The following is a 27,249-nucleotide window of genomic DNA, read 5'->3' as shown; positions in this document are numbered from 1 at the left end:
CCCGGGGCAGGCACTTAGGCGGCGAGTGCAGGAGGTGGGCGGGGCTTCTGGAAAGGCCATGTTTGGGGCCGGAAGTGGGTTGGAGGTGTGGCGGAAGTGGTTGGGAATAGAGGCGAGCGGGAGGGGGCGGTTCCCGTTCCACCTCGGAGCCGGATGTTTGCCGAGCTTTGACAGGCGTGGCAGAGGGAGCAGTGCCCGAGCGCGGTGAGCTGCTGGGCGCGGGGGCTCCCCGGGTGGGGATGGGGAAAGGAAAGGAGCTGGCCAGGTAGTCCGAAGGGATGGGGTCCGGATGGGGAGGACTCGAGCAGATCCGAGGAGGGGAACGGGGGTGGAATTGGACTCAGAGGCCTGGACTTCCTGCAGGGTTTCTGCCCCATTTTGGCGCCTGCAATAAGAGGACTTAACCATTTTCACTGCCTTCTTCCTGTCTTCCCCAGGGCAGAGTCTAGGCCGGATCGCTGTCATCCAGCAAGCTGGCGGGAGGGGGAAATCTCCCATATCTGATCAGGCAAAACACTAATAACAAGAAATTTGGGGGAAATGTTCCTCCTTACCACTTATTAGGCCACGCTTTCAGTTCAACTTATTTATTTTTTTAAGACGGAGTTTCACTCTTCTTGCCCAGGCTGGAGTCTCCGCTCCCTGCAACCTCCGCCTCCCTGATTCAAGCCATTCTCCTGCCTCAGTCTCCTGAGTAGCTGGGATTACAGGCGTCCGCCATCGCGGCCGGCTACTTTTTGTATTTTTAGTAGAGACGGGGTTTCACCATGTTGGCCAGGCTGGTCTCGAACTCCTGACCTCGTGATCCTCCCGCCTCGGCCTCCCAAAGTGCTGGGATTATAGGCGTGAGCCACTGCGCCCGGCCTCAGTTCAACTTCTTAATTTGTGAAATGGGATAACTGCAATATGTAACCTGGGCTTTGTAAACCGTGAAGCTCTATGCAAACGTAATTGTAGTTGAGAGTTATAATTGCTGCTGTATTGTGGTGGGATTTGCAACTGGGAGGCCGACCCCAACATTGAAAATATTATTTCTTTTTTTTTTAGACGGAGTCTCACTCTGTCGCCCAGGCTGGAGTGCAGTGGCGTGATCTCGGCTAACTGCAACCTCCACCTTCCAGGTTCAAGCGATTTTTCTGCCTCAGCCTCCCAAGTAGCTGGGACTACAGGCGCACGCCACCATACCCGGCTGATTTTTGTATTTTTAGTAGAGATGGGGTTTCACCATCTTGGCCAGGCTGGTCTCCAAATCCTGACCTCGGGATCCGCCCGCCTCGGCCTCCCAAAGTGCTGAGATTACAGGTGTGAGCCACTGTGCCCTGCGAGAATATGGTTTCAAGTTGCTATCTATGTTCTGTGTAAAAGAGAATATTAGGGGAGGGGCTTTAGTTTGCTCTTTTGTGGCACCTCTCTGAACCTTGAGAATTGCATGAATGACAGCCACTTAGATAATTGTTGAGGTGATGACCCTCACCAAGAGACCGCTACAGACAGACATGGATTAAAGTCCTGCCTCTGCTGGTAGTATGACCCTCAGCAACTGGCTTATTTTTTTCTGGTCCTTACTTACTTTCTCTTTTTTTTTTGACACGCAGTCTTGCCCTGTAGCCCAGGCTGGAGTGCAGTGGCGCAATATCGGCTCACTGCAACCTCCGTCTCCCGGGTCCTGGTTCAAGCAATTCTCCTGCCTCAGCCTTCTGAGTAACTGAGATTACAGGCACATGCCACCATGCCCAGCTAATTTTTGTATTTTTGTAGAGAAGGGGTTTCACCATGTTGGCCAGGCTAATCTTGAACTCCTGACCTCGTGATCCACCTCAAAGTGCTGGGATTACAGCCGTGAACCACCACGCCCGGCTGGTCCTCTCTTTCCTCACTGTAAAATGGGCTTAGTAGAACATGCCTCATCAGTGCTATTGTGAAGCTGAGTTTATGTCCCCAGTTCATGGTCCTATATAGGCCCTCAACAAGTATGGGTTCCCTTCTTTACTTAGGAGATGAATTAATTGGTTCAGTCATTCAACAAATGATAGCGTCTACTATATGTCAGGTGTTATTCTGAATAGGCCAGAAGTTCTTAAACAGTGATTCTCAGAAGGTGTATGAATCTCTTAAAATTGCATACATCTACTAACTTTTCTTAGGGAAAAAGTTCACAAATGTTACCAATTTCAGAAAAGTCTACAGCTTTCCAAAATTGATTGCCTAAGGTGATCCTTAAGTTTTTGTAAAGGTTTACCTGCTGAGAATGGAAAAATTAATCTCAGAGTTGGGTGTATTTTGCAGAGTAGAGCAGGCTTGTGGGTGGCTGGTGTCTTAAACAGGCAGGATACTTCGTTTCTACTACTTGATGTTAGAATTTCCCTGTCCTAGCTTCCTCACCCTCCCACTGAATGGGAGTTTAACTTCCGGGCTCAGAGAAGGTAACAGCTGTGGGTTGCGGGTGGTGGGAGGGGCCAGTCTGACTGGGAGATGGGAACTCCTGGGCTTAGTTATGCTGGGAAAGGAGGTTATGTGGGGGGGTTGAGGGAGGTCACGTCTGGAAGAACTGACAGTATAGAAGAGCAGTCATTGGAAAAGGGGTGAAGTTCAAGTTCAGCTCCCTTTTAGCTGGTGCCCTCCCTCCCTCACACCTACCCCAGCTCCCAGCTGCTCCTTTTTGTTTTTTAGACGGAGTTTCGCTCTTTCACCCAGACTGGAATGAAGTAGCACGATCTCAGCTCACTGCAACCTCCGCCCCCCAGGTTCAAGTGATTCTCCTGCCTCAGCCTCCTGAGTAGCTGGGATTACAGGCACCCACCACCATGCCTCGCTAATTTTTTTTTTTGCATTTTTAGTAGAGATGGGGTTTCTCTATGTTGGCAAGGCTGGTCTCGAACTCCTGACCTCAGGTGATCCACCCACCTTGGGCTCCCAAAGTGCTAGGATTACAGGCGTGAGCCACTGTGCCCGGCCCCAGCTGCTCCTTCTAATCCTGTTGTTCACCGCAGCCCAAAGTATTTCTGAACACTGGAGAATTATATTTTTGGGAGGTGCCATTGCCTCTGCAGAGGAGGAAATTTAGGCCCAAGTAGGAAAAGGACTTGCTCAGCATCTTCACAGCTCACTGGCTTAGGCAGGATGATAATCCAGCTCTCCATACTACCTCATCATTTCACGGCATCAGCACCTACTGTGTGCAGAAAGACGTCTGGAGGATAGCTGTAGGTGGGACTGAAGGAGCCCCTGGTCCCTGGCCAGTGACAGGTTGAATAGAAAGGGTGGAGAGAAGGCTCTGGCCTGGAGGGGGTTGCTTTGAGCTGGATTCTGTCTTTATTACCCAGCTGGAGGTCACTCTGGGGAGCAGCTCCCACAGGCTCCTGGTTGGATGGCAGGAAGAGCGTGTAGATATTGAAGGGTTGAAGTGTTGAAGACTGAAGGGGAGTGAGGGAGCTGGGCTTTGGTGTCACTCAGAGAAAGGCATTCCTGACTGTGAGGGATCATCCTCTGTGTCTTGGGAAGGGATTATATTTTGGTGGTAACCAGGGGTAGTGGATGAGGGCAGGGGACAGGGAGAGGGAGAGGAAGAAGAGGGTTTTTTGGGGCCGTTTTGGCTGGTTGGGTTTGGCTTGGGAGCTTGAAACAGCGTTACCACTCAATCAGTTTGGTTGCCCTGGTGATAGGGTGGCTGTTGCCAGGCACAGGGAGAGGGCTCACCATCCAGGGCCCTTGGCTGTGATGTGATGTGTGCGGGAGGTTGTCAAGTGGCCTCAGAGCCCAGAGTCTGTGGCTCTGGGATGGCAGCTCTCCCCCTCTTCTTCCTGCCCACTCTCAGGGCTTGTCTGTTCTGCTTATCTGCCCTGCTGATTCTCTGACCATATATGTCAGTTTTGGGGCTCCAGGAATGCAGCTGGACATGGAACAGCCTCTTCCTTGGGGTCAGACTGAATAGATTGAACTGAAAACTCCCCTCCCTCATGTGGAGAGCTTGTGGCAGGAGAGGGAGTTGCTTCCCATTAGGGCTGAGGGCAGAGGTGCCTACCCCCAGGCTGCATGCGGCTGCAGCCTTCTGGCCAGATTCCAGACCTGGAGAAACCCAGCTTGGTGGTCGGCTCTGCCCCGTGCCTGCTGGAGCTGCTGTTCAGCTGCTGGTCACCTCCTCATCTCAGCACTCCGGACATCGCGAGCATCCCCCTTTCCCATCTGTGCCCTCCAATCATTAGGGCAGTCGACTTTTCCACCTTGAAACTGGTGGAACCGCAGAGTAAGAGTGGGCTTGGACGCCCCTAGGAGCCTGCAGACTGTTTGCGATGACTGGCAGGCACTTCCACATCCCCTGCTGCTAGTTCCTGTCCTGGAACAAACCCAGCTGTGCCCCGCAGCCATAGCCCCCCCGCTTTTTTCTTTTTTGAGATGGAGTCTTGCTGTGTCGCCCAGGCTGGAGTGCAATGGCGCGATCTCTGGTCACTGCAACCTCTGCCTCCCGGGTTCAAGTGATTCTCCTGCCTCGACTTCCTGAGTAGTTGGGATTACAGGTGCCTGCCACCACGCTCGGCTAGTTTTTGTATTTTTAGTAGAGACGGGGTTTCACCATGCTGGCCAGGCTAGTCTTGAATTCCTGACCTCAGGCAAGACTACCTCAGGTAGTCTTGATCCTCCCGCCTCGGTCTCCCAAAGTGCTGGGATTACAGGCGTGAGCCACCGTGCCCGGCCAGTCATAGCCTTTTTTTTCTGGGACCCTGTAGTCTTTGGCTCCCTCCTCCCCTCTGGGCCAGGAATGAGGGATGGAGTGGCCAGGACCATAGGTGACCTTTTTCAGGTGTGGGATGGGTTTAGACACCCTATGTTCCTTAGGTTTTTTTTTTCTTTTTTCTTTTTCTTCCTCTTTTTTTTTTTTTTTGAGATGGAGTTTCACTCTTGTTGCCCAGGCTGGAGTGCATTTGGCACAATCTTAGCTCACTGCAACCTCTGCCTCCTGGGTTCAAGTGATTCTCCTGCCTCAGCCTCCCGAGTAGCTGGGACTGCAGGCGTCTGCCACCACGCCCGGCTATTTTTTTGTATTTTTAGTAGAGATGGGGTTTCACCGTGTTAGCCAGGCTGGTCTTGAACTCCTGACCTCAGGTGATCCTCCCGCCTTAGCCTCCTAAAGTGCTGGGATTACAGGCGTGAGCCACGGCGCCCAGTATGTTCCTTAGATTCTTACAACATTTCTACCCCTGTAACTGCTGGAGCCTGGGAGGCTTCTGTGTCCAGGTCTTCTGAGGAGAGAGGCATGGACCTCTGCCCTCTGCAGCTGGGACTGCATCACTGAGCCAGCTGGGTGGCAGGCAGCACAGGACCTGGCACAGCTCTTCCTTCCCCAGCTGCAGGACCTGGAGGGAGGCGCCGAGCTGTGCCATCCTCTGCCCCAGCTGCCTTTTCTGGCAACACGCATGAGCCACAGAGCCAGGAGAACCCAGAGCTACATGGAGCTCTTGGCGGGGATGAGGAGTGTTGAGGAATAGGGACGGGGAGCCTGGGAGAGGGAAGGGTGGGGGCAGGAGGGCATGTGGTGGAGGTCGCAGAAGGTGAAAATAGCGGGTCACTGACCTGCCACCTGTCCTCCTCTCTCCCAGGTTTCTCTTAAGGTTCTGCAGGGCAAGACTGTCGGGGACAGGCTTGGCCATGGATCCGCTGTCAGAGCTGCAGGATGATCTGACCTTGGATGACACCAGCGAGGCTCTGAACCAGCTGAAGCTGGCCTCCATCGATGAGAAGAACTGGCCCTCGGATGAAATGCCTGACTTCCCCAAGTCAGGTGGGCTGTATCTGATCTCAGGCAGCTACAGGCGCTTTAGAGGGGGATGTACCACTACTGCTGAAGGGAGACGCCAGGAGGGCAGGAGGGCGCAGACCAGTCCCAGGTTTGGGCTAGGAGCACAGGCCTTACTGGGGGAAGGGCCAGACAGCATGCCTCTGGGGCAGAGCATGGTGCCAGCCTCCTGGCTTGTCCCCTGACCCTGCTGTGTTCCTCAGATGACTCCAAAAGCAGCTCCCCGGAACCTGTCACACACCTGAAGTGGGATGACCCGTACTATGACATCGCCCGGCACCAGATCGTGGAGGTGGCAGGTGAGCGCACCCAGCACTGTTTTCCTAACCCTCAGAGGTCCTGGCCTCAGGAAGTCAGCCCCTCCCACCACAGGGGACGGGCCTCCCTGCAGTCTGAGCCCTGGCCCTGGACATGCATCGTTCTTTAAAAGCGCAGACTCCTCATTGCCATTTAATTTGCTCACCTGCAGCCACCTCCTGACCTATGGCCCCGTTGTCTCCACTTGCAGGGGGCATGTGGGGAGCCATGTGGCCTAGTGGCTTTGAAGTCAGAAAGCCCTGGGTTTGATCTCCAGCTCTGCTGTCTGAACTCTCATTTCTTCCTTGTGGGTTACAATAATGAATGCATGTCAGGGCCTAGCCTGGAGCCAGAACATAGTTGGCCTTGAATAAGTGGCCTTCCCTTCCCCTCATTCTATTCCCCTCCTACCCCTCCACCCTAATGTTGGCTTTTCCACCCCATCAGTTACTGGGGAGGATGGAGAGTGCCAGTCCTTCCTGGGAAGTCTGGAATGGGCAGAGCCTCTCTCCAGAAGTGGGGAGGCCACATGCTCCCTGGAGAGTCAGGTTCCTGGCAGATGTGCTGCCCTGCTGAGAATGGGTGCGGAGCCCCGCTTAGGTCTCTGTCTCAGGGAGCTCCCTCCCTCCTGTTCATAAGGGGGGACCCACAAGAAACCAGGAGCAGGGGAGTCAGGCTGATGAGGTGGTTGCTGCCCTTAGGGCCCCACTTTAGAAGGAGCAGCTGGAATCTAGGATCCTTTGTCTTTTCCCTAACATTTGTCCGTCCTCGCTGGTGAGGCCAGGCATTCATAAGCAGGGTGCGGCATGGCCCTGCTCTGAGGCATTGGCGTGGGCAAGGAGAACCTGGCGGACAGTGGCCCTGGAAGAAACCTGTCCGGCCATGGGGGTGCTGGGCTTGGAGAGGGAGGGGGCAGTTGAGAGGATTGCCCCGAAGGTCAAAGGTGTTTCCATGGCGTTTGTATTCCTGGTGCCTGCCCTGGTCTGGGTTGAGGGCCTTGGCTCTGGCCTCACTCGCCCCCTGCAGAAGGCAGGCTGAGGGTTTTTTCCCCGGTCTGGTCCTGAATTGGGCACAGGAGAGTCACCCTGAGGGTTCTGAACTTGACTGGAATCTGGGGGGTACCTGATGTGAAGGAGTTTCTGTCCTGACATCATCCTGGCCTGTGTGGTCAAGGCAGAGCTGGGGGAACCTGCCTCTCCCCGCCTCCATGGGTGACACCTCCTTCCCCACATCCCCCGCACAGAGCTGCAATTCGTTTCTATTTCCCCAGACTGTGATGAGCCTGAGGGGGCCCAGCCAGGTAGGTGTCCGTCCTGGCTGTCTGTGCTTGGCCTCTCTGGGCTGCGACCTCTGGGGTTGTGGATCAGGAAGGGCTCTCGGTGGAGGCCAGATGGGGCTAGCTTAATTGCAGCCCCACCCTGGGGAGCTGGGAGCTGGTGCTGCCTGGGAGTCGGAAATAGCAGAAGATTTACAGGAGATAGGATGGGGGTGGGGTAGGCTGGGTGGGGACACACCCAGACCCCAAAGGGAAAGGAGGGTCTGGTCTTGGGCAATGGCCTCTGAGTGGTGGCTCAGGGACCTTCTGGGTGATGATGTCCCCATGGATGTGCCTCCCTGATTGCTGAGAGGAGGCTGGATTGGCATCACCAGGCACTCATTTGATGAGACCGTGGAGATGTCCGGGAGAAGCCCTTGTAGGAAGGGAGGGCGGGTTGTAGCCTCAGCTCCCCTGCAGCCCCTGATCTCCCTGCTGGGAATGGTTGTCATGCCCCAGGGTCAGATTTGACTCAGTCCCAGTGGGTTCTTTCCAGTGGTGTGCTGGTAAATGGCTCTCTGGAGAGGGGAAAAAAGGCCATGATTTGTAGCGTTTGCAGCTTCTGCCTCGCAGATCTCTAGCTACCAATGTGACGTCAACTGGCTTGCAAAATTCCTGACAATTGAACAGCTTAACAAATGTGTGAGCTGGCTGTAGCATGTGACTGGCTCCGTTAGCCCAGCCCTACCTCCCAGGTTCCAGGCCTGCTGGTCTGGTTGTGGGTGGGGCTGGTTTGAGGGGGCCCAGAATGCCTGGGGAGACCTGTTGCTGATTAACTCCAGGGCCACCCTGGGACAGTTCCTGATTGGTATCTGGGGAACGCAGAGGCCTCCTTCTCAGGCGGCTTGTCTCTCCCTGGTGCTTTGCACAAATGCTGCCCCTCCCTCATTGAGTCTTCTCCCCAGTGCCCTGGAGACACTAGAGCTGCCAGCTCCTTTGTCTTTAAAGCTCCTGGGCAGGGCCGGGCCTTTGCTCAAGCCTGTAGTCCCAGCACTTTGGGAAGCCAAGGCGGGTGGATCACGAGGTCAGGTGTTCGAGACCAGCCTGGCCAACATAGTGAAACCCCATCTCTACTAAAAATACAAAAAAAGAAAAAAGAAAAAAATTAGCTGGGTGTGGTAGTGGGCGCCTGTAATCCCAGCTACTTGGGAGGCTGAGGTAGGAGAATCACTTGAAGCTGGGAGGCGGAGGGTGCAGTGAGCCAAGATCGCACCACTGCACTCCAGCCTGGGCGACAGAGCAAGACTCCGTCTCAAAAAAATAGTAAAAAGCTCCTGGGCAGAAGTTGGCTCTGATCTGAGATTAGGACGGGGAGTTTTGAACTTCTTTCCATGTGCTCCTTGTAGCAGCAGCTGCCCTGCCTGCTGGCAAATACTAAGCTACCCAAGGACTTGGGCATTGGGACCCACTCCAGGAAGCCGGAGGGCAGGAGCTAGACCTAGTGTTGCCCATCCCCTCATTCCTCGACTATCTGGGAGTCTCACCATCTGACCGACCCCCTTTTTGTCCACATCTTCATCCTGGCTTCATTCAGTGTGCATTCACGGAACCCTGAAACAACACTTTGGGAGGCCGAGGTGGGTGGATCACTTGAGGCCAGGAGTTGGAGACCAGCCAGGCCAACATGGTGAAATCCCGTCTTCTACTAAAAACACAAAAAATAAAACTAGCTGGCATGGTGGCAGGTGCCTGTAAACCCACCTACTCAGGAGGCTGAGGCAGGAGAATCACTTGAAGGCAGAGGTGGAGTTTGCAGTGAGCAAGATCACGCCACTGTATTCCAGCCTGGGCGACAAAAAAAAGAACCCTGAAATGAGACTTGTAGTCTGCATTAGGGATTCAGTAAGGAAAAACACACCTCCCCTCCTTCAAGAAGCTAACAGCCAGCTGAGCGTGGTGGCTCAGTAATCTGGAAGGTGAGGTGAGAGGATTGCTTGAGGCCAGGAGTTTAAGACCAGCCTGGGCAACATAGTGAAACCCTGTCTCTACAAAAATAATAAAAAATTAGCCAGGTGTGGTAGCCTGTGCCTGTAGTCCCAGCTACTTGGGAGGCTGAGGTGGGAGGACCCTTGCAGCCCAGGAGTTGGAGGCTGCAGCCAGCTATGATTGCACCACTGCACTCCAGCCTGGGTGATACAGCAAGATCCTGGCTCAAAAAAAAAAAAAAAAAAATTACAGTCTAGTGAAGTGGTTCTTAAAACTTCTCACAGTCCACTTTGCAACTATGAAACGTATCCCCAGGATGGGGGGGATCTCTTTGACTGAAAAAAAGAAGTGTGGCCGGGTACGGTGGCTCACACCTGTAATCCCAGCACTTTGGGAGGCCAAGGCTGGCGGATCACGAGGTCAGGACTTCAAGACCAGCCTGATGAATACGGAGAAACCCTGTCTCTACTAAAAATACAACATCAGTTGGGTGTGGTGGCGCATGCCTGTAATCTCAGCTACTCAGGAGGCTGAGGCAGGAGAATCGCTTGAACCGAGGAGGTAGAGGTTGCAGTGAGCTGAGATCATGCCACTTCACTTCAGCCTGGGTGACAGAGCGAGACTGTCTCACAAAAAAAAAAAAAAATACACACGCTTGTAATATTTGTCATATAACATCATGGAGGTGCTGTGTCTGCTGAGTGCATTGGTGGAGCCCTGGTTGAGAACCCACAGCTTCCCACTTACAGAGTGCTGTGGCCAGCGGAGAGGAGGCACCACGGGCCTCCAGCCCTCCCCACAACAGCTTCCCTAACCAGTTGCCACCTCTTTAGAGCCAGGGGCCTCACAGACTTTCTGCCCTGGCTGAATCCTCAAATCTGCCAGCCAGTGAGGCCTCCCTTGCTGCCGGTGCAGGTGTGAGAAATGGGGACTCACGGGCTGGAAGGAAAGATTCTTTTGGTATCCCTCATGGTCCTAGAGCATTTCCCCCATATCCTGGGCATTTCCTCTGCTTAGAAAGAGGTAGGCAGGGCCGGGCGCGGTGGCTCAATCCTGTAATCCCAGCACTTTGGGAGGCCGAGGCGGGTGGATCCGCGAGGAGTCAGGAGGTCGAGACCTCCTGGCCTAACACAGTGAAACCCGTCTCTACTAAAAATATACAAAAAAATTAGCCAGAAGCGTGGTAGCGCCTGTAATCCCAACTACTTGGGAGGCTGGCCGGAGAATAGGCGTGAACCAGGGGCACTACAGTGAAGCGAGATGGCGCCACTGCACTCCAGCCTGGGAGACAGCAGACTCGTCTCAAAAAAAAAAAAAAAAAAGAAAGAAAAGAGGTGACAGATGAAGCCCTACAGGCTGATGGTACTTAGGCATCTCAGGGGTTTCTGAAGCTGCAGACTGTAGCGAGGCTGGGCTTGCCGGTCTAACCCTTTGGCCCTGGCCCCTGCCAGTCTGCTTTTCCTTCCACTGTCAGAGCCAGTGGGAAGTGAATCAGAGTAGGCACATAGCCCCAGAGCCACCCCCAGCTGGCCTCCGGGATCTCATCCCCTCAGGATCTAGGCTGGGGTATGAAAGAGAGCAGGTGCCACCTGGTCCTTTAAAACAGACCTTCCAGGATGGAGCTGCACTTCCTCTGCAGACAGGCTAGTAGAGGATTCTCTGCTTGCAAATCTGGAGACGTTCTGTCCTGAGCTTTGGGAAACTCACTGTCTGAAGCAGTCTGGCCCATAACCAAAGCATAATCAAGAACAAACATAGAGGCCAGGTGCTGTGACTCATGCCTATAATCCCAATACTTTGGGAGGCTGAGGTGTGCAGATCATCTGAGGTCAGGAGTTGGACATCAGCCTGGCTAACATGATGAAACCCTGTCTCTACTAAAAATACAAAAATTAAGGCTGGGCGTGGTGGCTTATGCCTGTAATCCCAGCACTTTGGGAGGCTGAGGTGGGCGGATCACCTGAGGTCGGGAGTTCGAGACCAGCCTGACCAACATGGTGAAACCCCATCTCTACTAAAAATACAAAAATTAGCCAGGCGTGGTGGGGCATGCCTGTAAGCTCAGCTACTCAGGAGGCTGAGGCAGGATAATCACTTGAACCCAAGAGGCGGAGGTTGCAGTGAGCCGAGATCACGCCATTGCACTCTAGCCTGGGTAACAAGAGCGAAACTCCATCTCAAAAAAAAAAAAAAAATTAGCCAGGTGTGCTGGCATCCGCTTGTAGTCCCTGCTATTTGGGAGGCTGAGGCAGGAGAATCTCTTGAACTCAGGAGGTGGTGGTTGCAGTGAGCACAGATCACTCCACGACACTCCAGCCTGGACGATAGAGACCCCATCTCAAAAAAAAAAAAAAAGAAAGAAAAAGAAAAACACAGAAATAAAACTAGAACCAGGCATCCCATAGTTTAATGGTGACCTGTGATTTTGTGCAGGCTACCAAAACGTATAGTACTGGAGACTGCAGGTGCCGTGGTATGCAGCTGTAATCCCAGCTACTGGAAAGCTGAGGCTGGAGTTCAAGACTAGCCTGGGCAACATAGAAAGATCCTGTTTCAAAAAAAATTGTTTTTAATTAAGCAGGTGGGATGGCATGTGCCTGTAGTCCTGGCTATTCAGGATGTGGGAGGCTAAAGCAGGAGGATTGTTTGAGCCCAGGAGTTCAATCGTAGTGAGCTACGATTGTGCCACTGCACTCCAGCCTGGGCGACAGAGCGAGACCCTGTCTCTTAAAAAAAAAAAAAATCACAGCTTGCCAGGAGTAAAAAAAGAAAAAGAAAAAGACAATGAGACACAGCCTCTGTCTTTGAGCTGCTCACAAGCCTGTCAGGGAGACAGGTACATAAACAATTCTACAGGAGAGCGAAGGGTCAAGACAGTGATGGGGGATGGTTTATGCTGGGAACCATGAAAAGGGGCAGCTAACCTGTCTGGGGAAAGAGGGCATGGACACAGGTTTCCAGGAGGCGATTATGCCTGCGTTGAGTCTTAAGGGTTGGTGGGGGCCCTAGAATATCTTAATGAGAAAGGATAGAATGCTTAGAAACCTACAGAAGTCAATCAGAGCCAGTGTCGTCCGTAATTTTAGTAATAAGCTGGGTGCAGTGGTGCACACCTGTAGTCTCAGCTACTTGGGAAGCTGAGGTGAGAGGATCACCTAAAGCCAGGAGTTCAAGAACAGCCTGGGCAACACAATGAAACCCCCATCTCTTTTATTTATTTTTTATTTATTTATTTTGAGATGGAGTCTCGCTCTGTCGCCCAGGCTGGAGTGCAGTGGCGCAATCTTGGCTCACTGCAAGCTCCGCCTCCCGGGTTCACGCCATTCTCCTGCCTCAGCCTCCCTAGTAGCTGGGATTACAGGCGCCCACCACCACGCCCGGCTAATTTTTTGTGTTTTTATTAGAGACAGGGTTTCACCGTGTTAGCCAGGATGGTCTCAATCTCCTGACCTTGTGATCCGCCCACCTTGGCCTCCCAAAGTGCTGGGATTACAGGCATGAGCCACCACCCCCGGCCAAGACCACCATCTCTTAAAAAAAATTCTAGTAATAAAATCAGAAAGCGATTGTCAGTGGTCAGAAATGAGACATGACTGTTAAGTAATCAGACTGATTTCCTCAGTGGCCTCAAACATGCTGAGAAGGTAACTTCAAGAGGCTTTCCAAATACACACTGCTCAGTGGGGGTGCTTATGGAAAAGTGTAGACTTATGACTTTGGCAAGATCACAAATGCTTTAGTGAGCATTTTTTAAAAATTGAGGTAAGAGCTGGACACGGTGGCTCATGCCTGTAATCCCATTGCTTTGGGAGGCCGAGGCGGGTGGATCACGAGGTCAGGAGTTTGAGACCAGCTTGGCCAACATGGTGACACTCCGTCTCTACTAAAAATACAAATATTAGCCAGGCACGGTGGCAGGCGCCTGTAATCCCAGCTACTCAGGAAGCTGAGTCAGGAGAATCGCTTGAACCTGGGAGGCGGAGGTTGCAGTGAGCCGAGACTGTGCCACTGCATTCCAGCCTGGGTGACATAGCGAGACTCCATCTAAAAAAAAAAAAAAAAAAAAAATTGAGATAAGAGTCACATAACAAAATTCATCAGTTTGCAGTGTACATTTCGGTGGTATAATACTTAGTGCATAATGTCATACAGTTATCACCTCCATCTAATCCCAAAACATTTTCACCACCCGTACTCATATCACGCTGTACCCACCAAGCGACCTGTCCTCATTCCCCCTCCTCTCAGCACCTGGAAACCAATACTTTGCTTCCTGTCTCTATGCACGTACCTATCTAGACGCCTCATGTAACTGGAATCATAGAGTTGGTGGCCTTTTGTGACCAGCTTTCACTTGGCATAGTGTTTTGGAGGTTCATTCACATGGTAGCATGTATCAGTACTTCATTCCTTTTTATGGCCAAACAGTATGCCATTGCATGGATTAACTACATCGTTTATCCGCTGAGGGATATTTGGGTTGTCTGCACCAGGCATGACTTTTTTTTTTTTTGAGACACTTTTGCTCTGTCACCCAGGCTGGAGTACAGTGGCGCCAGCTCAGCTCACTGCAACCTCTGCCTCCCAGGTTCAAGCAATTTTCCTGCCTCAGCCTCCCGAGTAGCTGGGACTACAGGCGTGCACCACCACACCCAGCTAATTTTTGTATTTTTAGTAGAGATGCGGTTTCACCATGTTGGCCGGGCTGGTCTCGTAATTCCTGACCTCAGGTGATCCCCCTGGTTTGGCCTCCCAAAGGATACAGCGTGAGCTCTGCCTAGCTTGACATGACTTTTTTTTTGAGGCGGGTCTTGCTCTGTCACCACAGGCTGGAGTGCAGTGGCGGGATCTCAGCTCACTGCAAGCTCCTCTCTCGGGTTCCGCCATTCTCCTGCCTCAGCCTCCCAAGTAGCTGGGACTACAGGCACCGCCCACTTGGCCGGCTAGTTTTTGTGACCCCAGTGAGGCAGCCGGGGTTTCACGTATTAGCCAGGATGGTCTCGATCTCCTGACCTCATGATCCGCCCGTCTCGGCCTCCCAAAGTGCTGGGATTACAGGCTTGAGCCACCGCGCCCGGCCCGGCATGACTTTTTAAAAAGTGATGTTGGCTGGGTGCGGTGGCTCACGTCTGTAAGCCGAGCACTTTGGGAGGCTGAGGTAGGAGGAGGCCAGGAGCTCAAGACCCAGCCTGGGCAAGATAGTGAGATCTGTCTCTACAAAAAAATTTTAAAATTTCACCGGGTATGGTGGTGCTCACCTATAGTCCTGGCTGCTTGGGAGGCTGAAGTAGGAGGCTCTCTGGAGCCCAGGAGATTGAGACTACAGTGAGCCGTGATTGCGCCACTACATTCCAGAGTGGGTGAAAGAACAAGACCCCATCACAAAAAAAAATCAGTTTTTTTTTTTTTTTTTTAAATACCCCAGCTCAGTAACCCTGAAAGCAAGCTGCCTCTCTCTTCAATGGTACACCCTTGAGTGCAGGAGGCTGCCCAGAGGTCTGTCTGCATGGGCGCTCTGGCCCCTGTGGTAACTGGCTCAGCTCAGCATGCCTGGCCCCTTTAAGTTCCTCACCCCACTTCTTTTGGTTCCCCTTCAACCCACTGCACTCCGTCTTTCTCCATACCTAGGAGATGACAAGTATGGGCGGAAGATCATTGTGTTTAGTGCCTGTCGAATGCCCCCCAGCCACCAGCTGGACCACAGCAAGCTCCTGGGGTGAGTACCTGCTGGGAAGTGCGTTGGGGCTTTGCCCAGATCCCCAGTGTAGCCTAATGCCACGTTCTTTACTTTCCCTCCCTGTCTGTGGGTGCTCGGCCGCCTGCCTTAATGCCTCCCCTCTTCTCATGAAGGAGCTGGTTAATATTTAGGGGAGAGCACTGGACGAGGAGTCAGACCTAGTTTCTAGTAATTGAAGCTGGGTGATCTTGGGAAGCATTTTTAAGCCTCGCTTTCCTCACCTTTCAAAGGGATAATAATACAAGCCTCTTTCCTTACAGGAGTGAGAAACAGCATATGAAAAGGAAGGACTTTTGTCCAGATATGAGGATTGACTATTATAATCCTGTGGTGTTTCTGAGATGGATGCAGTTGTTTATCATTTATAAGAATCATTAGTGTTGTCTTATTCTGTGCCTTTAGTGTCAGTGGTTTCTGTACCAATGTGGGTTCTGCGAGCCAAACATACATAATAACTCTGGCCAGTCCAGACACGTCCTGACTCAGGGCTGAAGACTGGTCGAATGCCGAGGCTTGAAAGACCCGTTTATGGTTGAGCCAGCTCTGGGCTCACAGGCGAGCAAACCCACCTCCTGTTGCTGTCCTCGGGGTGTGTAGTAGAGTGAGACCATCTTGCCCTGCTTTCTGTTTTCTATTGGTAAATTTTAGAAAGATGCACTCCTTTCCTGACCAGTTTGAAGCACTCTGAAATGTAAAATTCTGGCATTGTCCCAAGCCGCTCTTTGAGATCCTGGATGATTGCGTGCGAGCAGGAGGAAGTGTGGGCTCAGGGACAGACCCAGAGGGCAGCGGCAGAAGGGGAAGGGCCTGAATTGGGAGTCTCAGCCAGTCCTGGCAAGCCAGGGCCACAAGCTGAGTCTTCCAGCGCCATCTAGGAATTCTATCTCTCTGGTCTTCTGAATGCTCTTCCCGCTGCTCCTCACAAGGCAGGCAGAGCCTTTTCCAAGCCCGCCGCGTGGCCCAGCCAGAATGGGCAAGAGCTTGGCCTGGGGCTGGCAGAGGAGGCACATGGCCTTTTCTCTAGTTCTTTCTGTGTCTGATGTACCAGGTGACAGCCTTCTGCCCAGATAATAAGTGAAGTGGGAGGAAGTCAGTGGGTGGGGGTGGAAAGCATCTGGTTTTCAGGAGACAGCTTGCTGGGGAGGCCACGCCCACCCCGGGGCGTCCTTGGCTTCAGGAAGTCCTCAACATCAGCTGCTGCTTGTCCTCCATCACTTCTGTCCTGGTCACAGTCCCTGCTGAGGGCAGCAGGGTGCTTCCGTCGTAGAGCACTTTGTCCCGTTTTCAGTCCGATTATCTCAGACGTGGCTCTTCCCAGCTGTCCACCCGGATCCGGGAGGTTGAAATAGAAAGTGCCTGAAGAGGCCAGGCACGGTGGCTCATGCCTGTAATCCCAGCACTTTGGGAGGCCGAGGCAGGCGGATCATGAGGTCAGGAGATCGAGACCAACCTGGCTAACACGGTGAAACCCCGTCTCTACTAAAAATACAGCTGGGCGTGGTGGTGGGTGCCTGTAGTCCCAGCTACTCGGGAGGCTGAGGCAGAACGGTGTGAACCCGGGAGGCGGAGACTGCGCCACTGCACTCCAGCCTGGGTGACAGAGCGAGACTCCGTCTCAAAAAAAAAAGTGCCTGAAGCTTGGAATCAAATTCAGAAGACACATTCAACTTCAGCCCTGCACCTCCTGCTAGCTGCGTGCCTTGGAGCAGGTCTTTTCCAAGCCCTGTAAAAATGAGACTTGTGGCCAGGCGTGGTGGCTCATGCCTATAGTCCCGGCACTTTGGGAGGCCGAGGCGGGAGGATCATGAGGTCAGGAGATCAAGACCAACCTGGCTAACATGGTGAAACCCCGTCTCTACTAAAAATACAGCCGGGCGTGGTGGTGGGTGCCTGTAGTCCCAGCACTTTGGGAGGCCAAGGTGGGTGGATCACGAGATCAGCAGTTTGAGACCAGCCTGACCAACATGGTGAAACCCCGTCTCTACTAAAGATACAAAAATTAGCCAGGCGTGATGGTGCAGGCCTGTAATCCCAGCTACTCAAGAGGCTGAGGCAGGAGAACTGCTTGAACCCGGGAGGCAGAGGTTGCGGTGAGCCCAGATCGTGCCATTTCACTGCAGCCTGGGTGACAGAGCGAGACTCTGTCTCAAAAAAAAAAAAAAAAAAAAGCGGGGCGGGGTGGCGTGCGCCTGTAATCCCAGCTACTCAGGAGGCTGAGGCAAAAGAATCGCTTGAACCCGGGAGGTGGAGGTTGCAGTCAGCCGAGATTGCGCCACTGCACTCCAGCTTGGGCGACAGAGCGAGACTTTGTCTCAAAAAAACAAACAAACAAATAAAGACTTGTGCCCACCTCCCAGGGTTGTTGTGGGCATTAGGTAAGAACATAAGACTGGGCATGATGGCTCACGCCTGTAATCCCAGCACTTTGGGAGGCGAAAGCAGGTGGATCATGAGGTCAGGAGTTCAAGACCAGCCTGACCAACATGGAGAAACCCTGTCTCTACTAAAAATACAAAATTAGCCGGGTGTGGTGGCGGGCACCTGTAATCCCAGCTGCTTAGGAGACTGAGGCAGGAGAATCACCTGAACCCGGGAGGCGGAGGTTGCAGTGAGCCAAGATCATGCCATTGTACTTCAGCCTGGGCAACAAGAGTGAAACTCCATCTCAAAACAAACAAACAAAAAAAAGAATATACATGAAATCCATTGTGTACATTTTTAAAGCATTATAATTTAGAGAGTTTAGAAAAATATATGTAGCCATAAAGAAAAAATATATAGATAACTGAAAAAAAAAAGGTCTCCCACATACCCACCATCTAGAGAGAAAGTTACTGTTAATACTTTTGTGTAGTAATTTCCTATTATTTTAATAATGTATATGGAACTGTATAGTCAGTTTGGTATCTTTTTTATTTTTATTTTTTTTGAGACCGAGCCTTGCTCTGTCACCTAGGCTAGAGTGCAGTGCCATGGTATTGGCTCACTGCAACCTCCACCTCCTGAGTTCAAGCGATTCCCCTGCCTCAGCCTCCCAGGTAGCTGGGATTACAGGCGTGTACCACCACACTCAGCTAATTTTTGTATTTTCAGTAGAGAGAGGGTTTCATCATGTTGGCCAGGCTGGTCTTGAACTCCCCACCTCTGGTGATCTGCCCATCTCTGCCTCCCAAATTGCTAGGATTACAGGTGTGAGGCACCACACCCAGCCTGGTTTTGTATCTTACATAACACTTTTTTTCTGAGCATTAAACATTCTTCAAAGATATCTTCTAAAAAACCTTTTATTGACATCTAATATGCCGGCAGAAAAGTGAATACATTATAAGTGTACTGTGTGAATTTTCAAAAACCGAACACATCTGTGTCACTCACAGATAAGGGTATAACCACTGTTCTGACATCTGACTTCACAGATTCATTCTGTCTGCAGAAATGTCCTGTGAGCTGTTCTATGTATGGTTGTCACGTGGTTGATTTAACCAATTCCCTGCTGTTGCAGTTAGCTTGACACTAGATTTTTTTTCCCCCATCATAAAATGGGCCATGAAGAACAGCCTTCTACAAAAATGTTTCTGTTCATCTCGGATTCTTTCCTTAGGACAAACTCCCAGACATATTTTTACAGGGTCAGAGAGTATGAGCATTTTATAGCTTCTGATAAACATCACTTTATTTCCCTACAAAAGGCCATAACCTCCGTCAGTGGATGAGTATCTGTTTTCACTACAATCTTTGCTATTTTTGTAGTTGCAAAATGCAATCTCTTTATGCTACAGCTCTTTGTAAACTGCAGTGCTCAGTGTGGAGAAGCGGTAAATGACCACGTACTGGGGATCCCAGCATCAGCCACCCCACGCCTGCCTGTGCTAGCCCAGCCTGGCACCCATGGGCCAGTTTTGACCATACTCTCTCTGGGTTAGGTCAAGCTCTGGCCACTTCACCAGGCTTCTCTCCTTCCCTGCCTCCCCTTGGAAGTCCTTAGCATTCTGTCTGCCTAGCCTCCCAGCCTGGAGTAGTGTCCCTTTGGGAGCCTAGGAGCTGTTTGGCCAACTAGAAAGAGGACTTTATGGCCAGGCACAGTGGCTCACGCCTGTAATCCCAACACTTTGGGAGGCCAAGGCGGGCGGATCACCTGAGGTCGGGAGTTCTAGACCAGCCTGACCAACATGGAGAAACCCCATCTCTACTGAAAATACAAAATTAGCTGGGTGTGGTGGCGCATGCCTATAATCCCAGCTACTCGGGAGGCTCAGGCAGGAGAATCGCTTGTACCCGGGAGGCAGAGGTTTCGGTGAGCTGAGATTGCGCCACTGCACTCCAGCCTGGGCAACAAGAGTGAAACTCCATCTCAAAAAAAAAAAAAAAAAGGAAGAGGGCTTTACATGCACCCCCCTCCCTTTCCCCAGTTCTTGTTCATTCCATCCGTACCTCTCAGTGTGCTCAACACCAGGTGTGTATATGTTTGTGCTGAGCTCGTAGATAGCGTGTTATGAGCATAATAGGGAACCAGAGGAGTTGGGGCTCTTTGGTCCACTAAAGGCCCAGTGACTGGAGCAGGTGACTCTCTGGCCACCCTATCCCCTCTCATGGGCACAGTGTTTTACTACCGGCGCTGGAGTTTGTGTGTAAAAGGCAAAGCTGTCCCGTGGTCAAGAATGCAGGCTTTCAACTGGGTGCAGTGACTCATGCCTATAATCCCCCAGCACTTTGGGAGGCTGAGGCAGGAGGATTACTTGAGGCCAGGAACTCAAGACCAGCCTGGGCAACATAGTGAGACCTGTCTCTACAAAATAAAAACTGAAAAAATGAGCCGGGGATGGTGGCTCACACCTATGGTTCCTGCTACTCAGGAGGCTGAGGCAGGAGGAGAGCTTAAGCCTGGGAGGTCAAGGCTGCAGTGAGCTGTGATCATGCCACTGTGCCCCAGCCTGGATGACAGTAAGATCTTGTCAAAAAAAAAAAAAAAAAGTAGGCTTTGGTGTTAGACACTTCACTTCCAGGATCTACCACAGGCTGTGTGACCTTGGATCAGCACTTGACCTCTCTGGTCATTGCCTCCATTTGTAGGATGGGGATTACATCAGCCTCAGTTATAAGCAAGGTATGAGATAATGTATGTGAAGTGCTTGGCAGACACTAAAAGCTTAATATTGAGAAATGGTGACTGTCATCATTATTGATTCAGGGAAATCCTGATTCAGGGGAAACGTCATTCCCATTTTCACTGCAGGCCTAGGAGTGCCTGGGTTAGCGTCCTGGTCTCCTGACATCTAGTTCCTGCTCAAGAGTGAGAACTGTTATTATTATTACTATTATTGAGATGGAGTTTCACTCTTGTTGCCCAGGCTGGAGTGCAGTGCCACAATCTCTGCTCACTGAAACCTCCGCCTCCTGGGTTCAAGCGATTCTCCTGCCTCAGCCTCCCGAGTAGTTGGGATTACAGACATGCACCACCATGCTCGGCTAATTTTTGCATTTTTAGTAGAGATGAGGTTTCACCATGTTGGCCAGGCTGGTCTGGAACTCCTGACCTCAGGTGATGCACCCGCCTCGGCCTCCCAAAGTGTTGGGATTACAGGCATGAGCCACAGCGCCCAGCCCGAGAGCTGTTATTATTGTCATTCCTCCCCCCAGCCACTACCCTGGGTCTCCTCTACGGGAACCTGGTGACTGATTATGAGCCAGAACAGACTGTGCTAGGGGCGGGCCGTGGGGAAGGGGCTGTGACATGGCGGGAGACCCCTGGGGCTGCTTTCTGTCTTCACGGGGCCGCCCCTATGCACAGGGCAGGCCTGAGCAGGGCTTTTCCCTGGAAGGTACCTGAAGCACACCCTGGACCAGTATGTGGAGAGCGACTACACGCTGCTGTATCTGCACCACGGCCTGAACAGTGACAACAAGCCCTCCCTCAGCTGGCTCCGTGACGCCTACCGGGAGTTTGACCGCAAGTGGGTTGGGGCATGGGGCCTGCACAGGCAGATCCAGAGGCAGCGGCTCTGCCAGCTTCCGGGCTGCCCTCCACTTGGGCATGAGCTTATTCCAAGGCAGGGGGTGGCGGGGGCTGCCATCTACGTCAACGAAAAGAATCTGCAGTCAGATCACCCTGGGCTTAAAGCCCAGTTTCTTAGCTTATTCGCACTCTGACCTCTTGTTTTACTTAACCTCTCTGAGCCTCCTGTTTTCTAATCTGTAAAATGGGACAGTGGGAGATGCTGCCTCCCACTCCCAGCAACCACAACCAGGGCGCAGAGGAGGCGGCAGCTCCTCCTTCCCCCTCCCTTCACCCCAGAGGCCAAGTCCAAGGTCTCACCTGCACCGGGAAAGCAGTCAGGAAACGAAGCACCTGGTAGTTCTCCTCGGGCAGCGTCTGGAGGACCTGCAGCGTCTCTGCCACCCTCTGGCTCTCATCAATGTCCACGAGGAAAGGGGCCCAGGTTATGGGGCCCTGGTCTGGGCTGGTTCAGGACGCTCTGACGCAGGCTAGAGGGGAGACCCCCCAGCAGTCTTCCCTGGGAGGCACCTAGGCCCGAAAGCCTGCAGCACACCTGCCCTAAGTCCAGCCCCAGGCCCAGAAGAGAGAGGGGACTCTCCAGGGCCAGACCCCACTGCATGCTGGCCATGTGTGTGTTCAACCGTAGCATGCACTGAGGCTGGGTGCGGTGGCTCACACCTGTAATCCCAGCACTTTGGGAGGCCGAGGCGGACGGATCACTTGAGGTCAGGAGTTCAAGACCAGCCTGGCCAACATGGTGAAACCTCGTCTCTACTGAATACAAAAATTAGCTAGGTGTAGTGGTAGATGCCTGTAATCCTAGCTACTCAGGAGGCTGAGGCAGGAGAATAGCTTGAATCCGGGAGGTGGAGGCTGCAGTGCGCTGAGATCACACTCCAGCCTGGGTGAAGGAAACTCTGTCTCAAAAAAAAAAAAAAAAAAAGTATGCACCAGGACCCTAGCATGGTGCCTGTCCTACCACGCCTGCTCCTGAGTTGTCCCTTCTGCCTCTGCAGGTATAAGAAGAACATCAAGGCCTTGTACATTGTGCATCCGACCATGTTCATCAAAACTCTGCTCATCCTCTTCAAGCCCCTCATCAGGTGAGTGGCCATGGGCAGGGCTGGTGGTCCTGGCTTGCCGGGAACTCTGAAGCCAGGAGGCTGGGCAGCCTGGGGACCACCAGGGGCGGCTGGGCTTCGGTCTGAACTGCGTCGGTGTTGAGGGGACAGTAGAGGCCACCGGAAGGGGTCCCCACAACCCAGGCCCTTTCCTCCACCAACAGCTTCAAGTTCGGGCAGAAGATCTTCTACGTGAATTACCTGAGTGAGCTGAGCGAGCACGTGAAGCTGGAGCAGCTGGGGATCCCTCGCCAAGTGCTCAAGTGAGGCGGGTGCGGCGGCCGGGCGCTCATGAAGCCAGGGTCGCGAGGATGCGTGTCCTGATTCAGAGACCGCGTGGGGCTTAGGCAGAGCAAGCCCGTGTCCCGACCTCTCCCAGGTCTTTGCTGCTGTGGAAAGTGGAGTTGTTAATGGAGATCACATGAGACGATCCTCCTGACCCCGCGTGGTCAATGCTTGATTGAACTGGCAGAGCGACTCCAGAGCCAGGCAGGGCCTGACCCACCTCCCTCTACTCTTGCAGATATGACGACTTCCTCAAATCCACACAGAAGAGCCCCGCGACAGCCCCCAAGCCCATGCCCCCACGGCCCCCCCTGCCCAACCAGCAGTTTGGAGTCTCGCTGCAGCAGTGAGTATGAAAGGTGGCTAGGCCGTGGCGGGCGGGAGGGGCTGCAGGCCCGGCTCACCAGCCTTGTTCCCGCAGCCTCCAGGAGAAGAATCCAGAGCAGGAGCCCATTCCCATTGTGCTCAGGGAGACTGTTGCCTACTTACAGGCCCACGGTGAGTGCCGGGCCTGCCTCCTCACCAGCCGGGTCTCCCGGCTCCCCTCAGGAAGCTGGGGCAGCTGCTGGGCAGGGCAGAGGGAGGTCCTGCAAGCCTCAACACCCCCACCCAGCCCTGCCTAGAACCCCAAGACAGAGAAGGGGCAGGGAATCCAGCCGGTGCCCAGCGCTTGGAGGCTCACCAGGCCCTAATATTTCCCAGCTCTCACCACCGAGGGCATCTTCCGGAGGTCGGCCAACACCCAAGTGGTCCGGGAAGTGCAGCAGAAGTACAACATGGGTGAGCGGCCCTGGGCTGTGGCAGGGCCATGTGTGTGTGTGACTGGTAGGGGCTTCTCTGCCCTCTGCTGCCCTGTAAATGAGGGTCTCAGAGTCTCTTCCTGCTGGAGGTTTCCGTGGCACTTGGTGTCACGTAAGTCCCCCTTCTGCCAGGCCTGCTGCCTTATCGGTTGGGCTCCCGGGTCCTGGATATAGGCACATTCAGAGGTGAGGAATAAGGGTGGGGTGTGCCAGGCCCCACTCGCCCCAGATGGCTGGAACCTGCATTCTCTGGTCACAGAGGAAGAGGGAGGCAGGTGTCAGAGGGGCTTGTGCAGGGTCCAAGGGCAGTCAGGCAGTGCGGCCTGCATTGTCTGCAGATGGGTGCTGCCCTTCAGGCTGCGCCGAGCTTCTCTCACGCTGCCCCCACCCCAGGGCTGCCTGTGGACTTCGACCAGTACAATGAGCTGCACCTGCCAGCAGTCATCCTCAAGACCTTCCTCCGGGAGCTTCCTGAGCCCCTGCTCACCTTTGACCTCTACCCCCATGTGGTGGGCTTCCTCAGTGAGTCCCCCTCTCTTCTGCTGGGCCTGGGGCTGGACTTAGCAGCAGGCTGCAGGCTGGCCTAGTGCCTCCTGTGGAAGACTGGCTGTGGTCTCCTCTAGTTCGCGCCAGAGCTGCCCTGAACCAAAGCTCAGCCCAGGGCCCCTATAACCTGGGTCCCCTTTCCTCATAGACATTGATGAGAGCCAGAGGGTGGCAGAGACGCTGCAGGTCCTCCAGACGCTGCCCGAGGAGAACTACCAGGTGCTTCGTTTCCTGACTGCTTTCCTGGTGCAGGTGAGACCTTGGACTTGGCTCCTGGGGTGAAGTGAGGGGGAAGGAGGAGCTGCCTCCTCTGCGCCCTGGTTGTGGTTGCTGGGAGTGGGAGGCAGCATCTGTGACTTTCTGCTGCAGTCCCTGATTCCCTCCACAGATTTCTGCACACAGTGACCAGAACAAAATGACCAACACTAACCTGGCTGTTGTCTTCGGCCCTAACCTGCTGTGGGCCAAGGATGCAGCCATTACCCTCAAGGCCATTAATCCCATCAACACCTTCACCAAGTTCCTTCTGGATCACCAAGGGGAGCTGTTCCCCAGCCCGGACCCCAGGGGGCTCTGAACCTGGCCCCTGCCCCACCAGACCCTTTTCTGGTAGCCCGGGTTTGGACTCTTCCCCCTGGCATCAGGGGCCATGAAGCCCCCTGGAGAGAGATGCTGGAGCCGCCCATCAGGCATGCCCTCCCCCACCTCTGTCCAGCCCGCCTCACGGCCCTGGCGGCCTCGCTGTTACCAGAAGACGTTTTTCTTCGCCTTACACTTCTCACTGCCTCTCTGGACACCTGGCTTTTGCTGGGCTCTCCAGAGCTGGGCTTGGCTCTTCTAACTGGAGAAGGACTGAGCCCCAGTAACCCTTTTCCTGCTTTTTCTGCCTCTGTTTCCCTGGCAACTGTGGATGAATCAAATCACTGCCGGCTGGGCTGGTAGCAGGGGCCGCTCCTCCCCTCTGGATTGCTGGGAATGAGCAGCTGAGCTCCTTGGTGTGGACACCGCCCCAAGCTGAGGTGCCTCCCTGTCTGGTAGGCTGCCCTGCTTTGCAGAAGTCCCACTGCATGAAGGCCAGAGTGCAGGCACCCTTGCTCCTATACTGCCCCAGCAGCTCAGTCTGGGGTATTTCCCCTGCTGAGGAGTGACAGGGCTAGAGCCTGTGTCTGCTTTCTGCCTCCTTCTCTTCCACACATCTTGGGTCAGCCTTTCCCAAGTGATACTGCCCCTAGGGTGTCCTAACCCCTTGGTTCTGCTGGGACTGGTAGCTTGGATGACAGTGCTCAGAGTCCCAGCATCCACTTGAAACCTCCCTCTCCACCTTCCCGCCCGAGAGCTACAGTGTGCGGTGGGATCAGTGACTGGCCGGGTCAGCCTCTCCCTTCCTGGCCTCGTTTCCCACACGGGCAGATCATCAGCCTTCAGGTTCTTGTGGACCTGTCTGTTGTGGAGTCACACTGGCCCCTGCCCCGGCCAGAGGTGACTCAGTGCCTTAGGATCTCTGTGGCTCCTTCCTCCAGCTGGGGGACTCTTAAAGGGGCTGGGGTAGAGGCTGTGAGTGCCCATAGGAGGGGCAGGGATTGTGCTGATAGATCAGCCCAGATAGGTGGGTTCTAGCAATGTCCCCAGGAGATTAATGGGCTCTAGGGCCCCCCACTTTTTTTTTCTGAGATGGAGTCTCTGTTGCCAGGCTGGAGTGCAGTGGTGCAATCTTGGCACACCTCTGCTTTCCGGGTTCAAGCGATTCTCCTGCTTCAGCCTCCTGAATAGCTGGGATTATAGGTGCACGCCACCATGCCTGGCTAATTTTTGTATTTTTAGTAGAGACAGGGTTTGACCATGTTGTCCAGGATGGTCTCGATCTCCTGACCTCGTGATCCACCCACCTCGGCCTCCCAAAGTGCTGGGATTACAGGCGTGAGCCACCGCACCTGGCCAGCCCTGTTGTCTTTCAAAGAACCTCGACCCCAATGATGGCTGATCTCTCACTCCCACTGTCTCACAGAATTACACTCCTTCCTGGGGACTCCTGTTCCCGCAGTCTTGTCCTTGGGGAGTACAGGGAAGTACCTGCAGTGACCCTGCCCCCACGATCTTGGCCAGGCAAGACAATTCCAGAGCCCATACTGTGGGAATCCTCACTGACCAGCCCAGCCCCATCCACAAACCAGGCTGGGCCTGGGTGTAACTTTGCTGGGCTCTCCCAAGACCATCGGCAGCGCATTCAGTCCCCTGGGGCCTGGGCTTTTGCTGGTTCTCCATCAGTCCCTTGGTCTCTAGCCTCATCCAGGGCTGCTCTGCTCTCCGCCCTCCTTTGTGTATCAAGTGTCGCTCACAGCCCCATTCACTGGGGAGCCTTTCGGATCTATTTGGTCTTTCTCATGCCCCCACTGGTCTGTACCCCAGGGAAGGGGCGCTTGTACTGTGAATCCAGTGTTCACATTCACACTTAATGACTTCCTTGGCACCAATCATGTATTTCACCATTTGCACTTTTTGTATTTCAATAAAAATGGAGATGCAAAACGGCCCATCTGGATGTCGGGGAAATGAGTGGGGCGTGGAGGTTGGGAACTGGATGGGAAGTGTGGTGCGGTGGAGGAAAAGGAACAGATGGGGCTTCAGGAAGTCCCCTCCCCAGTCCATCTGCCGCTTCCTCATCTTGTGCACTCGAGTGGTGATGAGGGCAGCTTCCTGACCAGCTTCTAGGCATGGAGGTGTCTACGGCCACCTTCCTGTTGTTTGTACCCCCAGCATTCCAGTGGGCCACCATGTGCTGCATCCTATGACCAGGGCCTCTCTTCTTTTCCCAACTGGAATGTACCAGAAGTTTGAAGGGAGCTTAATCTAAGGCAAGCAGGAGGAAGAAAAGTGGTAGGGACGGTGGTGGACAACGGTGTGGGATCTGGAGTCACACAAGAGTTTAAGTCCTCATTCCCTCACGTGCCAGCTCTCACTGCTAACAGTCATCACTGGCTCACCACCCCTGTGGCTGCTGCTTCATCAGAGGACGGTTCCTTTGAGGTTCAGAAATAATGCAGACACCCCAGGCACATGGCTCACACCTGTAATCCCACCACTTTGGGAGGCAAAGACAGGAGGATTGCTTGAGCCCAGGAATTAGAGACTAGCCTGGACATAGATCTCACATAGTAAGATCCTGTTTCTACCAAAAAAACACACATATATATATTAGCCGAGCGTGCTGGCACATGCCTGTGGTTCCAGCTACTGAGGCGGCTGAAGTGGGGATTGCTTGAGCCCTGAAGGTCAAGGCTGCAGTGAGCCTTGATTGCACCACTGCACTCCAGCCTGGGTGACAGAACGAAACCCTACCAAAAAAAAAAAAAAAAATGTAGACAGCATCTAACACCGCGAGTGTGCAGTGGTCACGGGTGAATGGTGTGATAGCCCCAGCCTCATGCAGCAGCTGGGA

At 53.5% G+C, this 27,249-nt stretch overlaps 1 protein-coding gene across 4 annotated transcripts; it reads left to right on the top strand.

Annotated features, from left to right (window-relative positions):
• Positions 1-81: 81 nt before the first annotated feature.
• ARHGAP1 (Rho GTPase activating protein 1) lies at positions 82-26,344 on the top strand. 4 transcript variants are annotated; one of them, XM_003909962.4, is made up of 13 exons: positions 82-204; positions 5,595-5,776; positions 5,995-6,090; positions 14,958-15,045; positions 20,886-21,017; positions 22,078-22,164; positions 22,347-22,445; positions 22,706-22,813; positions 22,889-22,965; positions 23,170-23,247; positions 23,661-23,789; positions 23,962-24,065; positions 24,202-26,344. In XM_003909962.4, exons 2-13 carry the CDS (start codon positions 5,644-5,646, stop codon positions 24,388-24,390), a joined length of 1,320 nt encoding a protein of 439 aa, XP_003910011.1. In that variant the 5' UTR covers positions 82-204; positions 5,595-5,643; the 3' UTR covers positions 24,391-26,344. The 4 variants fall into 4 exon arrangements, with proteins under 4 accessions (XP_003910011.1, XP_009184437.1, XP_031509323.1 ...); XM_009186173.4 differs by lacking the exon at positions 82-204 and adding an exon at positions 1,280-1,302; XM_031653463.1 differs by lacking the exon at positions 82-204 and adding an exon at positions 2,723-2,744.
• The last annotated feature ends 905 nt before the right edge of the window (positions 26,345-27,249 follow it).

The sequence above is a fragment of the Papio anubis genome, chromosome 12 (genome assembly GCF_008728515.1).
Source record: "Papio anubis isolate 15944 chromosome 12, Panubis1.0, whole genome shotgun sequence".
Lineage (NCBI taxonomy): Eukaryota > Metazoa > Chordata > Mammalia > Primates > Cercopithecidae > Papio > Papio anubis.
Note: the sequence above shows the minus strand (reverse complement) of the source record. Positions and strands in the feature narration are given on the sequence as shown.